Source organism: Lemur catta, chromosome 8 (assembly GCF_020740605.2).
Source record: "Lemur catta isolate mLemCat1 chromosome 8, mLemCat1.pri, whole genome shotgun sequence".
Lineage (NCBI taxonomy): Eukaryota > Metazoa > Chordata > Mammalia > Primates > Lemuridae > Lemur > Lemur catta.
Window position 1 is genome coordinate 29,517,575 of NC_059135.1, and position 17,389 is coordinate 29,534,963.

Sequence of the window (17,389 nt, forward strand, 5' to 3'; positions counted from 1 at the left end):
GGTTAGCAAAAACAAAAACAAAATATTACAGACACAGCCTATATTAGTTGTACTCAAACGTGGGCATCTGGGGATGAATTGTGGTTATGACTAGGTAATTCTAAGTTAAAGATTATTTTCAACTCACCTCACAGCTCCTAAGACGACAGGCCCATACAGGTGTGTTAGAAGAAAGTGGCTGAAGAGGAGCCAGAAAAGGTTCTTCAAGTATTCTGGGATGGGGGAGAAACATATTTAAACATATAGTTCTATAAACACACAAAATGCATTCACCTGCTTTATCCTCTTAGTGTCAAAGATAATATATTAAGGTCATCAATAAGAAATTTTAACAATAACTACATATGGATCTGATGGGTATATTAATTATCATTTTTTAAATCATTACTATCTTATTAACTGCTAAATCAAAGGCCTAAGTTTGTTCTTCCAGGTACCTGTAGTCTCATTAAATTCAAGTATTTTAGATCTCTCTCCCAAAGCTTATATTCTTCTCTCTAATTATATAATTATTTTCCATTTATCAAAGAATGAGCTAATATTCAGGTGGCTTTTTTTTTTTTTTTTAGAGACAGGGTCTCATTCTGTTGCCCAGGCTAGCTACAGTGCAGTGGCCTGATCATAGCTCCTGAAACCTTGAACTCCTGGGCTCAAAAGATCCTCCTGCCTTGGCCTCCAGTGTAGCTAGGACTATAGGTGCACACCACCATGCTCAGATAATTTAAAAAATTTTTTTGTAGAGACCAAGTCTCACTATGTTGCCCAAACTGGTCTCCAACTCCTGGCCTCAAGCAATCCTCCCTCCTCGGCCTCCCAAAGTGCTGAGATTGCAAGTGTGAGCTACCATGCCTGGCCCAGGTGATTTGTTAAGAGTAATATATGTATCATTTCTAGACCTTTTGTCTAAGATCAAGTTAAGAGTAACATGTAGGTTATAAGATTAAATGTCATAAATATTAGCTTAATTCAAAAATACTTTCTAGAACAATTAAAAGAATATAAATAATACATAAACCATGTACACATTTTCCCTAAATTAACATTAGTGTTATTTTAAGGCAAAAATTAAAACTGAAATAGAACTTAGTAAAAACCATTTTATACACTTTACCACAGAGGAATTATATGCATAAAAATGTGATAAAACCATTAAAAAATTTTAGGAACCAGAATGAATATTTCTTTATTTTAAAAACTCTTTCAATGTCAGATGTTTTCGTGTTGCTTCAAAAGATAACAAATAACTGTCACTGAGGAAAAGTAGCACTTTTCACATGTACAGCTTCCAGAGTAGCCTCCTTATTGCCAAGATGCCATTAAAATAATTAAAGATATATTTGATGATTGTTTCTTCTATTTTCAGAATTTCTGATCTTCTCTATAGTCGTCCAGCTTTAAATATGACAATTTACGAAAACATTTCCATGGTGATATCAAAATATGAGCTCCTCCTTCCCAAGGACTCACCTGGTCACTGACTTTTTGGGCAATGTGAGGGATGTTTGTGGACGAAGAATATAACTACTGCCAGTATTGTCCACTAAAGCATTTATTCTTACAGTTGGTAAGTTTCTGTCATTGGGTTTCTCTTCAGAGACATCTTAACAACAAAAACAAGAATAAAGCAACATCAGTATCTTCAATAACATCATGGGAATATACCTAACTAAAACATGTATTTGTAATAGGTAAGGGAAGAATTGCTCTGAAGCTAAAGATGACTAACCTTCTAATGATTTATTGAGAATTTCTCTGATAAACTTGTTTACTTTTAAATTATAATATTGACTATTTTTATAATTAAGTTTTTGTAATTTATGTTGAACACCTAGGATATAAAAGTGGTAGAAATAATTATTATATTAGGAGTTTCGCAATATAATAGGAAAATATAAAACTAACTCTTTTTGTTTATATATTATGTTTATAATGTTTTCTGCAAGCTATATATTTTTTAAGTTTTAATGATTGTTAAAAAAGAATCATAACACCAAGGTAAAAATATCTACCCTAAACCATTAGCTATGAAGTAGTAACAAAACAATGAAGCTATACTGTTAGAAAAGAGATTCATATAGATGGAAAGGGAAGGAGGCAAGAGGAAGAGAACTAATAGGGATATTAGCAAAGAGGTAAAGAAAGAATATACAAAAAGAAATGGGGGGCATGATTCTCCCTTCTGAATCTGAAGGGACAAAGGAAAGAGGAAAAGAGCAAGAGGATAAAAAGGATAGTTAAAAAAATGAGTCACATGGCTAACAAAAATATTGATAAAAATACAAATATAAAAACTTTTCTGGTAGCTATTAGCACAATATTCTTGTTATTGTTGCTGTTATTCTTACTGTTATTATAGTTAAGAAGAATTTATTTTATGCTCACTGGTCATTTGGGAGGAAGCAGGAGTCAACCAGCTTCATAGAATTCCAAAATGAAATAGACAGCTAACCTAGACAGGAGTTGAAAAATGAACTTGAAATTTATTTGGGCCAAGAAACATTTTCTAATTATTCAGTTCACAATCTTACCTAAAGAGATCAATTTTAGCACTGACTTTCATGAGGTGATTTTCTAAAATACATATTTGTTCTTTAAAACATTCTCAAAACCCCTATGTCCCATTGTTACTCACCCCGAGTACTAGTCACATCCACAAGCTGCCCCTGAGGTAAAACCACTTGTGCCATTCCTGTCTGGGTAGATGGAATTATACGAAGTACCTGTCCATTTTCTGATGGGCTGGCAACGATCATCTTGGAAGCATTAAAAAAAAAAATCAAATGCATACGCCTATACTGATTTAACAAAATTAGTAGTTAAATAAATTATTAAACGCCTACCTACCCATATGATGGAGTCTATTATTTTCCCCATGTTATAGATGAAAACATTGCAGCATATAAAAATTTTTTCCAAGGTCTCGTAACTGATAAGTGATGAAGCCAGGATTCAAAACAGGCAGTTGGACTCTACATCCTATGGTCTTAACCACCTATGATCTTAACCATTATATATGCATGAGGTCTAATTACTTGGTAATCTAAACAAGGCTGTCTGGACTTCATACATTACTTTTTGCTACTTACTGTATTATTCATACATGTTTGGCCTATTTTTGTGGTAATCATTTGTCCTATATTTTAAGCCATTTTCATTAGCTTAAAAATAGTAACTTGTTAGATGTCTAATTAAATAAGATTTATGTTTATATCTCTGCATTTATATATCCTGTGTTGGTCTATAAAGAACTTTGGGCACTACTGAGTGCCCAAAAAGTCTGAAAACACAAGGACAATATTTATGTATTTTTTCAGTTTAACAACTGAACCCACTCTCTGAAATTTAGAGGAATATCAACTAAAAAGTCGTATGAAATTGAAAGAAAACATTTTGAACCTATTGTTTAAAAATATAACAACATAAGTTTATCTGATGTTTTCAGACTTTTGGACACCCTATAAATTTTATTAACTAACATCGTACTCTCCTATGAACACAGGTTTATTGTTTTACCCAAAGTCTACATCCTCTGTGGTGTAGGTAACTCTCCTTAATCATTCCAACCCACTTTCCCAGACTTCCTTCTTGCTATTTAAAACATGAAAATATTGCTGATACTTGATAGAGACTGCATTCCAACTTTTAAGACGGTCATTCGAAAAAAACGTAAATTTAAATTTCAAAAAAAACAAATGTGGGGGGAAAATACATTCTATTCAAGGTAGACCATGAAAATTATCAGAAAACCTCAGCTGAGTAGTCCTTACTCACTGGGTTCTTTGTGCACAACGTGTCTAATAAACCCAAAATACTAACTCTGCTTCCCCTCAAAAGCTCTTCATCAATTGCAGATTTACCCACTATAGAATCTTTACTAATTCCTTGATAGCTTCTATGTAAAAAATCATATTGCAAAAAAAATTTATATTTCTTTCAAAAAGCTCCATTTGGTTGGAGATGATGTTAACAGGGGAGGCTATGCACATGCACAGAGAGTACATATATGGAAATCTCTACCTCCTGCTCAATTTGGCCATGAACTAAAACTGCTCTAAAAATTAAAGTCTATTAAAACAAAAAAACAAAACCAAAAAGCTCCATCCACTAAGTTTTCCAGAATATTATCACTGTCTGATCTTCAGTTCTTTGAAAAAAACTGTCTTACACTCTCTGTTCTTGTATTTATTCCCATCCTTCATACCACATATTTCCTATTCCATAGTTTCAAATAATTCTTTGTCTCATCTCTTACCTAAACAATGTAAAATCACCTCTATAATCACTTTGTATAGAGAGTGTAAATCCAATCACAAAAAGAATGGTAACTCTAACTTTTTTTAGACTCAAATGAACAACCTTGCTTTTTAGAAAGTTCCATGTGTAAAATGATAACCTTTATACATTTAGATCCCTGATCCTTCTGTTGTAACATACATACTTTCTAAATGTTCTCATAGAAAGTAGAATGTCAAATAATAGAAGAATCTACAAAAGGATTTCATTCTGGAAATGAAAAATTAAAATGTAGTTGGTTCACATCTAGATTATTTGTTGCATTTAACCTCTGCTGGTGATGCAGTATGGTTACAGAAGCTTACCCTTTCTTTACTTTTCAGTCCTGGTGTAGGCCCAGAAATATGTTAAGCCTGAACATAAACAGAAAGGACTCCAACACACTTAGTCACCTCTGAACCAATTACTCTCAACCCCAGAATCTAGATAACTCAATTTAGCTGGATCACACAGGAGCAAAATGGCACAGATTAACTCTAGAATGCTCTAGACTAAAAATAGACATAAAGATTAATTCTAGGTAAAATGGTTGTTGCCTGTGGTATAATTTATCACTGAAGTTATTATGTTTTTAAAACTAATTTTTATTGTGAAAGTAATAAATATTCATTGTAGGAAACTTGGAAAATTTGGATAAACAAAAGACACATTATTCTTCACACTATTAATTACCTAAGTATAATATATTCTTATTAGCCAAAGAAGAGCTTAGAAGGTTTTGTCAGTAATTTTCTGTATTTCAATAAAAACCATCATCTTTTTATTTTATTTTTTTGAGACAGAGTCTCACTCTGTTGCCCGGGCTAGAGTGCCATGGCGTCTGCTTAGCTCACAGCAACCTCAAACTCCTGGGCTCAAGCGATCCTACTGCCTCAGCCTCCCAAGTAGCTGGGACTGCAGGCATGCGCCACCATGCCTGGCTAATTTTTTTTTTCTATATATATATTTTTTAGCTGTCCAAATCATTTCTTTCTATTTTTAGTAGAGACAGGGTCTCACTCTTGCTCAGGCTGGTCTCAAACTCCTGACCTTGAGCAATTCTCTCGCCTCGGGCTCTCAGAGTGTTAGGATTACAGGCGTGAGCCACCGCACCCGGCCTCTTTCATCTTTCCTACTTGAATTATGAACGTGGTCAAAAATACTTTTAGCTAACATTTTAGCATTTTTATCTTTATGCATTGTTACTCACATGACACATATTTACCTACAAAAGTAAGAAAGGGTATGTCTAATTCCCAGTATACCAGTGGTACCTCCACTGCTTTCTTTTTCTTCAAGAACCCATACCAGCATGTGGCATGCAAGTTAATGAATGAGATGTTAATAAATCAAAAACCTTGAGTTCAGTCTAATGTGTGTATTTATTAAAAGTGTAAGTTACATGTAAACTCCAGCACTTTAGCACAAGTTACAGATGATGTTAAATTTCCAACTGATCTCAAAGCACCAGTGTGCCTAGATAAAGTGACTGAGAAGTATTTGTTTAAAATACTGTTTGTAGTATTAAATGGAAATCTTGTAAAATCCTTACACAAAAAGGAAAGTCATGGAAGCAGTATTTTCAACACAATGTAAGTCAAAAGTGTCACGAAATTAAGCTCATATAGTAAGATTAAAACATTTTGCTAAATAGCATAAAACTGGTTATTTATAAAATATACTCACCATTTGTGCATTAGAATCCCCCAATGACTGAAGTTCATATTGAACAGGTTGCCCATTTTGGTCCACTAGATGGAATTGCTGTGCAGAAAGAGTCTGGGTCTGAGTCAGGGGCCCTGGTATATTCTGTGATGTGAGTGAATTATTTGCTTCAGGAGTAGTGATGCGCAAAACTGTAGGAGTATCATTTTGTCCAAAGGAAGAATCCCTGGAGTCCATACAGGTTAGATGCTTTTGCAAAGAAAAAAAATCACTTTGGTTTTTGTAAGATATATTGTCAATATTTAAAACAAAATAAAATATGTATAATAAAAATGCAAAGATATTCATTTTTCAGTTAATTGTTCATTTTACTTTTTGCAAGAGTTGTCAATTCACACAGAATGTTATAGAAAATATTTCTTAAGTGAAACTGTTGATTTTTATTATATTTCATTATCCCAATTTTATCAAAATAAAATTGTGAATGAGAATACAACCTGAAATGATAAAATATATTTCAACCTACAGATTTTCTTTGTACATAAATTTTTGTGAATACTTCACATTGCCTTAAGTAAAGCTTTATATTATAAAACTAAATATATGATAAAATATGTAGATAATTAAATGTTAAAATTCTTAACACATTAAATATAACAGCTATCCCTTAAGCATAAAAAGTTGTTAAATGCCATGCTGTTACTCCCTAGAATGGAAAAAGTTCCCAGCTGAATCCCTACCTCAAATACCTGAGCATCTGTTTTTGACTCTTCACCATCATTATGGTTGACTCTTAGTGGATCATTAGACTGTTCCATGCTGATATATTCAATTCCATTTTCTTCTATTATTTAATTGCTGAAAGAGTTTAAATATCTGATCAACTAATGCACTTAATACTTTTACACAATGTTTTAAACAAATTTCTCATCTTCCCCACTGGGCAACCCTACATAATTTAGGTAAAATCATTTCTATTCTATAGGTAAAACAATCAACATTTTTGATAAATGACTTGTCAAGGCACAAGAATATATTCAAGGTTGAGCAAAGATTAGTATTATGTACTTCCCTCATCCTATTCTTAATTACACTCCTACACTAGCTTATTAAGATCGCTTTTATGTCTCAAGGCACTGTTATATCCTTTTAAACACTTCTCAAATTCTCATTTTTCTTTTTTTTTTTTTTATTTTATTTTTGAGACAGTCTCACTCTGTTGCCCAGGCAAGTGCCATGGCATCAGTCTAGCTCACAGCAACCTCAAACTCCTGGGTTCAAGTGATCCTCCTGCCTCAGCCTCCCCAGTAGCTGAGATTATAGGTGTGCACCACCATGCCCAGCTAATTATTCTATATTTAATAGAGACGGGGTCTCACTCTTGCTCAGACTGGTCTCGAACTCTTGACCTCAAGTGATCCTCCCGCCTTGGCCTCCCAGAGTGCTAAGATTACAGGTATGAGCCACTGTGTCCAGCCCTCATTTTTCAAAGATTTAATGCAAATAAAGTTTTTAACTTTATGACTTGGGTGTACCCTGTAATAAAATCATATAATTTTTAAAAAGATGTCTTGGTGTAGATGGGGATTATGTACACACAATTCTTACCATTAATATACAATCATACCACTTAATATTAGCTTCGTAAGCTTTAAAAATGAAGAAATATATATTCCAAAAACTTTGACACTTAGGTCTAGTACTAGTTCTCAATTGGGGCCATTCTGTAAGGAACACAATTAGTCCTATTTTATTATATGGCTATAAAATATCTTTAAGTTGCATCTCATTTAAGATTTTACATTATCACCTGTATCCTACTCTAATTTATTACAAAAATTCTAAAAAACCTGTATTTATCTCTTGGGCTACAAAAGTAAGAGCAATTTTATTTTATAATGTTCTGTTCTTTTTTGAATTCTGTATACTATACCTGTATTGCTTCAGAATAAAATTCTTAGGAAGGGGTTTGAAAAGTAAAAGAGCTTTCCACTAATGGCAATATGGCAAATTAGGTATCATACAAGATCTCTGCCTATAAAACAAAAAATAGAAAGTTGGCCTATAACAAAATCTATATTTTGGAACCAGGCTCTGCTATAGGAATTAACAAGAATCAAAGGCCATTTCCCATCCCCTTGGGCCCCCCAAAAAGAAAAGCAAAAGCTGTAAGTTAAAACCTAAGAGATGAGCATAAGCAAAGAGGAAATTTTTCCCAAAGGCAGTCCTAATACACAGGGTTTCTGGCTGAGAAACTGAGACCTGGACAAGCAACTGGTAGGGGAGGAGAACTTAAAACTCTCAAGATAAGACTAAGAACCAGAAAAGTCCTGGGTGAAGAGTATAATCTGGATTCTAGCAAGAAAAAATACTGCTATGATTTAGAGGAAGGCAAATATAATTAAGGCACCAGTTTCCTTTCATATTAAGATCAACCAAAAATAAGCTCACAATGAAAGAGTGCCAAACATACAAGAAAATAAGCCACCATGAGAGAGAGCTAATAGATTTAAATGTCCCTGAAGACTTCCAATATCGGAACCATCTAATACTGAATATAATGTAATTATTTAATGTCTAGAGAAATAAAGGAAAAAATAAAAGGGATGAGTAAACAACACAAACTATAAAAAGTTTAATTTGAAAAAAGCCAAATAGAACTTTCAGAAATCAAAAATTGCTGAAATTAAAAAGTCAATCTCCAGAAAGCTCAATGAACTGCAAATAGATTCAACCCAAACAGGTGCTCTCTGAGGCATATTATAGTCAAATTGTCAAAAGTCAAAGACAAAGAAAGAATTCTAAAAGCAACAAAAGCATCCAGTCACATATAAAGGAATCCTCATTACATTAACAGTGAATTTCTCAGCAGAAATCCTACAGGCCAGGAGAGAATGGGATAATATATTCAAAGTACTGAAACAAAAAAAAAACCTGTCAGCCAAGAATATTATACCCACAAAAGCTATTCTACAGAAATGAAGGAGAAATAAAATCGTTCACAGAAAAGAAAAAACTAAGAGAATATATTACCACTAGAGTAGCCTTACAAGAAATGCTCAAGGGAGCCTTACATCTGGAAGTGAAAAGATGACAACCAACACCATGAAAACATGTAAAACTATAAACCTCACTGGTAGGGTAGATATACAGAGGAGAAAAAGAAAGAAACCAAACTTTATTGCTACAGAAAATCACCCAACCATAGAAATAAATAAGAGACAAAGTAAGAAACAAAGTATCTACAAAACAACCAAAAACAATCAATAAAATGACAGGAGTAAGTCCTCATCTATCAATAATAACTTCAATGTAAATGGACTAAATTGCTCATTTAAATGATACAGAATGAATGGATAAAAAAAATACAAGACCCAGCTATATGCTGCCTACAAGACACTCACCTCAAAAGTAAAGACACACATAGACTGAAAATAAAGAGACGGAAAAAGATATTTCATGTAAATGGAAACCAAAAATGAGCAGGAATAGTTATATCAGACAAAATAGACTTCAAGTTAAAAGCTATAAAAAGAGACAAAGAAGGAAATTATATAATAATAAAGGGATCAATTCAGCAAGAGAATATAACAATGTAATATATATGCACCTAACACTGGAGCACCTGATATATAAGGCAAGTATTATTAGCTCTAAACAGAGAGATAGACCACAATACAATAATAGTTGGGGACTTCCACACCCCACTCCCAGCATTGGACAGATCATCTAGACAGAAAATCAACAAAGAAACATTGGATTTAAACTGCACTACAGACCAAATGAATGTAACAGTTATTTACAGAACATTTCACCCAACAGCTGAAAAATAGTCATTCTTTTAATCATCACATGGAATATTCTTGATGACTAACCGTATGTTAAGACACAAAATAAGTCTCAAAACATTTTTAAAAATTGAAGTCATATCAAGTATTTTATCTAACTACAATGGAATAAAACTAGACATCAATAATGAGGAATATTTAAAAGTACACAAAAACATCAAAATTAAACAATGTGCTCCTGAACGACTGACCAACGGGTGAAGGAATAAATTAAGAATGAAATTGAAAGATTCCTTGAAATAAATGAAAATAGAAATGGAAAAATAGAAAATACCCTTCTCAACTGGGACACTAAAACCCAACAGCAAGTGAAAGTCTTTCTTTATGAAAGCCATTCTGGAAAGTTTAGAAAAGGGGATTGTTTTGCTACATACATAAACACCAACACAGGGCCACTAAAAACATAAAAAAGCAAGGAAAGATGACATACCAAAGGTGACCCTTGAACAACATGGGTATTAGGGGCACGAATTATTCATGCAGTCAAAAATCTGTGTATAACTTTTGTCTCCCCCCAAACTTAACTACTAATAGACTATTGTTGAACAGAAGCCTTACCAATAACATAAACAAGTCAATTAACACATATTTTGTATGTTATATGTATTATATACTGTATTCTTACAATAGAGTAAGCTAGAGAAAAGGTTATTAAGCAAATTATAAGGAAAAATATATTTAGTAATCATTAAGGGGAAATGGAGCATCATAAAGGTATTCATCTTTGTCATCTTCACACACAGTAAGCTAAGGAGGAGGAAGGGTTGGTCTTGCTGTCTCAGGGGTGGCAGAGGCTGAAGAAAATCTGCATAAAGCACCTGTGAAATTCAAATGTGTTACAGTTGTTCAAGGGTTAACTGTAAACTCTCTAGTAACAGACTCCTAATGACAAGAAAATTAACAAATTGCCAGAAAAGAAATTCAAATAATGATCTTAAAGAAACTCAATGAGATATAAGAAAATACAGATAGATACTTCAACAAAATCAGAAAAATAATTCATGATATGAATGAGAAATTCAACAAAGGGAAATCATAAAAAGAACCAAACAGAAATCCTACAACTGAAGAATTCAATGAATGAAATAAAAAACACAACAGAAAGCTTCAACAGCAGACTCAGTCAAGCAGAAGAAAGAATTTCTGAACTTAAAAATAGGTTATTTGATATTAGTCAGAGAAAACAAAAAAAGAAATAATAATGAAAAAGAGGGAAGAAAGCTTACAAGACTTATGGGACACCATAAAATACTATAAAACATTGATGAAAGAAATAGAAGAGAACACAAAAAAATGGAAAAACATCCCATGTTCACAGATTGGAAGAATTAATATTGTAAAAATGACCATATTACCTAAAGCAATCTACAGATTCAATGCAATCCCTATCAAAATTCCAATACCATTCTTCACAGAAACAGAAAAAAAATCCTAAAATTCGTATAGAACCACAAAAGACCCTGAACAGCCAAAGCAATCCTGAGCAAAAAGAATGAAGCTGTAGGCATTATGCTATCTGACTTCAAAATACACTACAAAGCCCCAGTAACCAAAATAGCAAGGTACTAGTATAAAAACAGACACATAGACCAATGGAACAAAAGAAAGAGTACAGAAATAAATCTATGTGCTTAGAGCCTACTGATTTTCTATGTGGGCACAAAGAATATTCCCTGGGGAAGGGAGTGTCTCTTTAATAAATGGTGCTGGGAAAACTGGATATCTATATTCAGAAGAATGAAATTAGACCTTTATCTGTCACTCTGTACAAAAATCAACTAAAATGGATTAAAGACTTAAATGTGGTATCTGAAACTATAAAACTACTAGAAGAAAATATAGAAGAAATGCTTTAGGAGATTGGTCTGGGCAAAATTTTATGGCTAAGACCTCCAAAGCACAGGCAACAAAATAAAAATAGACAAATGGGATTATGTCAAGCTAAAAAGCTTCTGCACAGCAAAGGAAATAAGCAACAGAGTAGAGGGACAACCTGCAGAATGGGAGAAAATATTTGCAAACTATTCATCTGACAAGGGATTAATATCCAGAACACATAAGGAACTCAAACAACTCACAAGAAAAAAAACAAATAATGTGATTAAAAAATGGCAAATGAGCTGAACAGACATCTCTTAAAAGAAGACATACAAACAGCCAACAACATATGAAAAAATAATCAACTTCATTAATTATCAGGGAACTGCAAAGCAAACCCACAATGAGGTATCATCACACCCCAGTTACAATAGCTATTACCAAAATGACAAAAAATAACAAATGCTGGTAAGGATATAGAGAAAAGGGAATTTTTATACAATGTTTATTGAAATGTAAATTAGTATAGCCATTATGGGAAACAATATAGAGGTTCCTGAAAAAACTACAAATGTAACTACCATATGATCCGGTAATCCCACTACTAAGAATTTATCCAAAAGAAAGGAAATCAGTACATTGAAGAGATATCTGTGCCCCCATGTTGATTATAGTACTATTCACAATAGCCAACATATAGAATCAAGCTAAGTGTCCATCAACTGATGAATGGATGAAAAAAATGTGGTATCTATAAAACTTGAAATGCTATTTAGTCATAAAAAAGAACAAAATTCTGTCATTCGCAGCAACATGGATGAGCTTGAAAGACTTATGTAAATGAAATAATCCAGGCACAGAAAGACAAATACTGCATGTTCTCACTCATATGTGAATGCTAAAAAAGTTGATATCATAGAAGTAAGGAGTAGAACAGTGGTTACCAGAGGTGGGGAACGGTAGTGGAAGGAGAACAGACAGGCTGTTGCCCAGGCTGGACTCAAATGATACTCCTGCCTCAGCCTCCAGAGTAGCTGGGACTACAGCCACATGCCATCATGCCTGGCTTCTGAGAGTTCTTTATTTTGATTTTTCAATGTAAGCACTATTGTGATAGATCAACTAAGATTATGAATTTGTCAATTATAAAATATGTTAATGTTTACTGAATGCTTATTATCCTTAATAATTATTACCTAGAATTATTAACAATCACTCTACTATTCTGTGATATAAGGCCTATTATCATCACCATTTTACAGAAAAGGAAACTGAGGCTCATTGGTGGAGGTTACAACTTTATCATTTATTGAGCACTTACTATAATAAGGCACTAGGCTAAAAGTGTTTTACCTTTTTTTATTTAGCCCTTTCAACAACCACAGCCCTGTGACTCAGTTACTTGCTCCAATTTACATATAAGACTCAGGCAAGTTAAGTAATTTTCCCAAGATTATAAATATACAAAGTAGCAGAGCAAGGACTCAAACCTACAGGTGTCCATCCCAAAGCCTATGCTCTTATTATTACAATATAAACTTTCAATGCAACACATAAAGCTCCCTCCTTCCTTTATTAGTAAAAAACCAACAGCTTTAACTCTTTTTTGGATAAGTTAACAAATTAAAGATGTTAAAAGAAAGTCTTTGCTCCTTTTTGTTTTCAGCTTTTCCTGGTTGAAATTTAATTAGAAGCAGTCCCTAACATACAAAAAGCTCTCCTGCATGCAATCTGAGGATCTTCAACCCCACCCAAAAGTTAGAGCTCCAACTATGTAGGCCTTGTAACTATTGAGAAAACATTCTGTAAAACAGATTCAGGAGTGGAGCTTGGGAAGGAGTTATAAAAAGTGCTAACAGCTTAGAGGAGAGAATTCCAAAAACTTACTCCCAGTTTCCTTACAAGTGCCCTGATTCCACTGCAAATTATCCTCATTAGCCTAATTTTTTTTTCACTTTACGTACTTTTACTCACACTATCTGAAATTTCAGGGAAATTTTCATTGGCATTAATCAGCATTTTCTTTTAAAAAGAAAAAACTCTGGAGAGAGTATCTGCCATTAACAAATTTGTATAAATTTATTAATATATAAGGATAGCTTTCTTCCTTTAAGATGAGTTATTAATAAAAACAGCTACCCTGAGGGAGTAAAAAGTTTAATTTGGAGGTGAGAAAGCAACACATCTGAGGCTCGACTTAGAAGGATTCAGCAGGCCTGAGCTAGGTGAAGCAGTGAAGACTGAAGGAAGTACGATTGTTCCAGGGAAGCATACGATTAATATTAATAGTGTAAGGGTTGGGGATGCTATAGACAGAGGAAGATTGCAAAACACAAACCACCTACTTCAGAATTTTGCCCAGACTGGGATTTTGCCAATGGAAGAAAGATAACTTCATTTTCTACTATTTTCTGAAAACAAAAGTGGGTTTTAATGACTACTGACCTAACCCATTGTTGAAATGGAGATTAAAAGTACATTTTAAAGGTGCAGACACCCTTGAAAAAATAACTTGAATGCAGTAAAAAGTGTTACTCCTTCCTCCCTCTTTTATTCCATCAATTCTTCAAGCCTGACAACTGCAGGGTATTAAAATACCCAATTTTCTCACCTATCCTCAATGTCAGTACAAGTTATAATTGATTATCCCTAAGTCCCAACTCTGTCAAAATAAAGTTTTTAAGAATAAAGATATTAATATTAAATAAATTAATATTAAATAAATATAATTAATAATATTAAATGTTCTTTTCCTCCTGGTAACCATAAATAGAACAAAATACCCATATACAATGTGTTATTTGACTTTTTTATTAATATGTTAATAGATAATAGTCAACTTTTAAAATAAAACTATTATTTTCAATTAGTTAAAAATAAAATTATTACCTTCAGGCAGTGGCTCAAGTTTAAATTCCAGGCCTCAAGAATTCTACTACCCCCAGAAATGCCCTTTCTTGTCCATTGAAATTCTTCCTTTTGGGGGCACTAAATCATGATAGTTGTAGCTTCATTTATGTGAAAGCTATAACTGTGTCTTCACAGCTGCATTTTCTCTGTAATGAGAAGGTATTCAATGGATATTTTATTTTCCTACACATAAACTACTAGATTTCATTATTCGGGTTTTATTTAAAAATAACCATTACCAGCCTGGTATGGTAGAACCATCAATTGACTCAGTTGAAGAGAACTAAAGACCATGACTGACTTTATAGGTAACTGCAGGTGTTCTGGGGTAGGTGATTTAATCTCTCTGTGCCTACTTCCTTATGTAAAATTAGGGATCTGAACTAAGGTTTAAACTCTCTCATTCTATGATTACCACTAAAACAAATACTTCTGCAGCAAATTACATTTTTTCCTCAATGAAAATACTTGCCAATAGGGCATCTTTTGGAGCCACAAGAAGCTTGAAAATAAAGGTTCCCTTCCTCATTTTCCCCTCCCCAATTCTAGAATTGACAAGCTGATTTCTTAAGCAAGACATATTAGGACTGGAAAAAGAGAGCAGAAATAAAGACGTATTAAATATGGAATCTAAACAGTTAATAATGATTGGACCTGAGAAAACAGTTATTAAATTTTCCTGGCAAACTGCATTCCAGAATGTTTCGTATCACATTTAAAAAGTGGATTTGTCACATATCAAAAGTAAAAATTAGAACCTATAAAATTAGTAGTTCAGTTTTTATTTATAGGCAGAAAGGACTTTTTATTACTTATATGTAGTGAATGCATAACAGAGACTAGTCAGACTGTCATTACTCATATCTCTATAAAAGGACCATACTTGACTATTGCTATTTTGCTTTTGTTCAATAGCAATTCTGTTTGTTCAACCCTTTAGAGGTAATTTCTCAGGTGTAATTTCTAAAAAACTGTCAACATCCAATTGAGTTTTGCTCATAGACTTCTGTGCATTAAAATATGTATGTTAAAACCAGTAATCTAAGGATAAATCCCCAAACAGGATAATTGAAGGATGAAGCCACTTCAAGTTTAGTCTTAGAGTTTCTTTTAATTCCAGGCACCTTGGTTAATGTTCCAAGATTTAAAGGATCTTGAAACCTATTCAATATCAGCATCAGATCTTAACTACATATTAAGTACATTAAAAATACTACTCAAAAGTACTTCAGAAAATAAAATTTCCCTCATCTTTCAGACATAGATAAATGACATAATGTTCCTTTTATATGTGCAAACTTACTATGAATCAGTGGTGTCAAAAATTAAATCAAGACTCCTAATTCACAAATATTTTAATAGGATAATTTATTTTTTTAAAGATGGGTTTTGAAAGTCATGTGTTCAATTAACATCAAAACTTTAAATGTATGCAAATATATATAAACAATAACATATTAACTTCATTTTTCAGGGAAAAAAATCTAAGGCTGGTATTCACAATGTCTCTTCTCTCTCTTATAGTTTGTCCTCCCTATAAGCTTCCCTGTAATCTTGTTTTCTACCCATTTCTTGCCCTGCACACAAACTTTTTTACCTCTTTGCTCTTTAATTTAGAGCTTTACAAATTATTCCATTTAATCCTTACAATGACTCTGAGGAAGATCTTATTATCTCTATAGATAAGAAAACTGAAACTGTCAAGTAACTTGCTTAGGATCACCGAGAGCATTAGGATCACAGAGAGCATTAGGTTCAGATTCAAAACTAAGTAGGAAAAACAAAAAACAATTAGGACTCCAAAGCCCATGCATAGTCTTTATACCATATTACACTATGCCATTATACAGACGAAAAAAAAAAACTATAATAAAGAGAAATATATTTTCCAAACTGTGGGTCTCCAGATAAAAATGTGTCTCCCTCAAGATCACAGCAAATGAATCTTGTAGAAAGTCTGAGAAGCAAACGCTTGCAGTTAATGTTCTAACTAAGCTTAAGAAAAACACTCAGAGTAAAAACATTAACTATCCTAGGTACTGCTTGGAGGCAACACCAGACATGATACACAAGTCACTGTTGAAAAAATCCCAAACACATAATACTGGGTGTTCAGTTACTTTGGAATACTTATTAACTAATTTTTCCTTAAGTAAAGGTCAAATGAAAAATATATTTTGGTGGATTCCAGATTTCTGCTTTGTAAATTGAGTTTTATTATGCATATATTCAGATTCTGTATTTTCCTGATATTTTTCAATCCAAATTAAGATCAAACGGTATTGACTCTATTAGGTATTGTATCTTATTTTGATAAATTTCAAATTAATGATTAACTATACATTTTTAAAAGATATTTTCACCAATGACATATTATCCAAAATATGGATTCAATAGCAAGACTTCAATTAAGAAAGTGTTTCAAGCTTCAGGTGCCCCAATTTATTTAATGTGTAAATCTTCAACATTACAATGAATCACATGGTCAAATGACCACAGCTTCTATTAGCAAGTTCATTCTTAACAAGCGATTTCCTGGGGCTTCAGCAGAGAGACTTTTTTTTCTTCGACCCATGTGGCTATTTTCCCTTATTTGTTCACGCTGTCAAAGCTTCAAGTTAAGCTTGAATTGATAACTATTATGATGGTAATAATAATTAACACATACTGAGTACTTTCTATGTGGCATTTTATTCTCACAGTTAACCAAACTGTGGCACAGAGAGATTAAGTAGCAGAGGCAGGATCTGAACCCAGGAATTCTGGTTCCAGGGTCCCGCATTCTATGAGTACATTGAAAACAGTGCTTTTATTGTCATTGCTCTCTAATAAAAGATTATTTTTTGCTTCCAATTGTTTAAATCTCTTCTCATTTT

At 33.0% G+C, this 17,389-nt stretch overlaps 1 protein-coding gene across 8 annotated transcripts in view; it reads right to left on the minus strand.

Moving 5' to 3' along the window:
- Positions 1 to 17,389, minus strand: part of CARF (calcium responsive transcription factor) — a 59,972-nt gene that overhangs the window by 41,568 nt on the left and 1,015 nt on the right. For 6 of the 8 annotated variants that reach the window (XR_006736942.1, XR_006736943.1, XM_045559693.1 and 3 more), the window contains exons 2-7: positions 14,493 to 14,659; positions 6,678 to 6,795; positions 5,959 to 6,186; positions 2,633 to 2,753; positions 1,468 to 1,600; positions 128 to 212 (exon numbers count right to left, since the gene is read on the minus strand). Coding sequence is in view for 6 of the 8 variants with exons in the window: in XM_045559693.1 (XP_045415649.1) it covers positions 128 to 212; positions 1,468 to 1,600; positions 2,633 to 2,753; positions 5,959 to 6,186; positions 6,678 to 6,755 (645 nt within the window). In the remaining 2 variants the exon portion in view is untranslated. Of the gene's footprint in view, positions 1 to 127; positions 213 to 1,467; positions 1,601 to 2,632; positions 2,754 to 5,958; positions 6,187 to 6,677; positions 6,798 to 14,492; positions 14,660 to 17,389 lie in introns of those variants that run through there. The other 2 variants (XM_045559696.1, XM_045559695.1) reach the window with 2 other exon arrangements.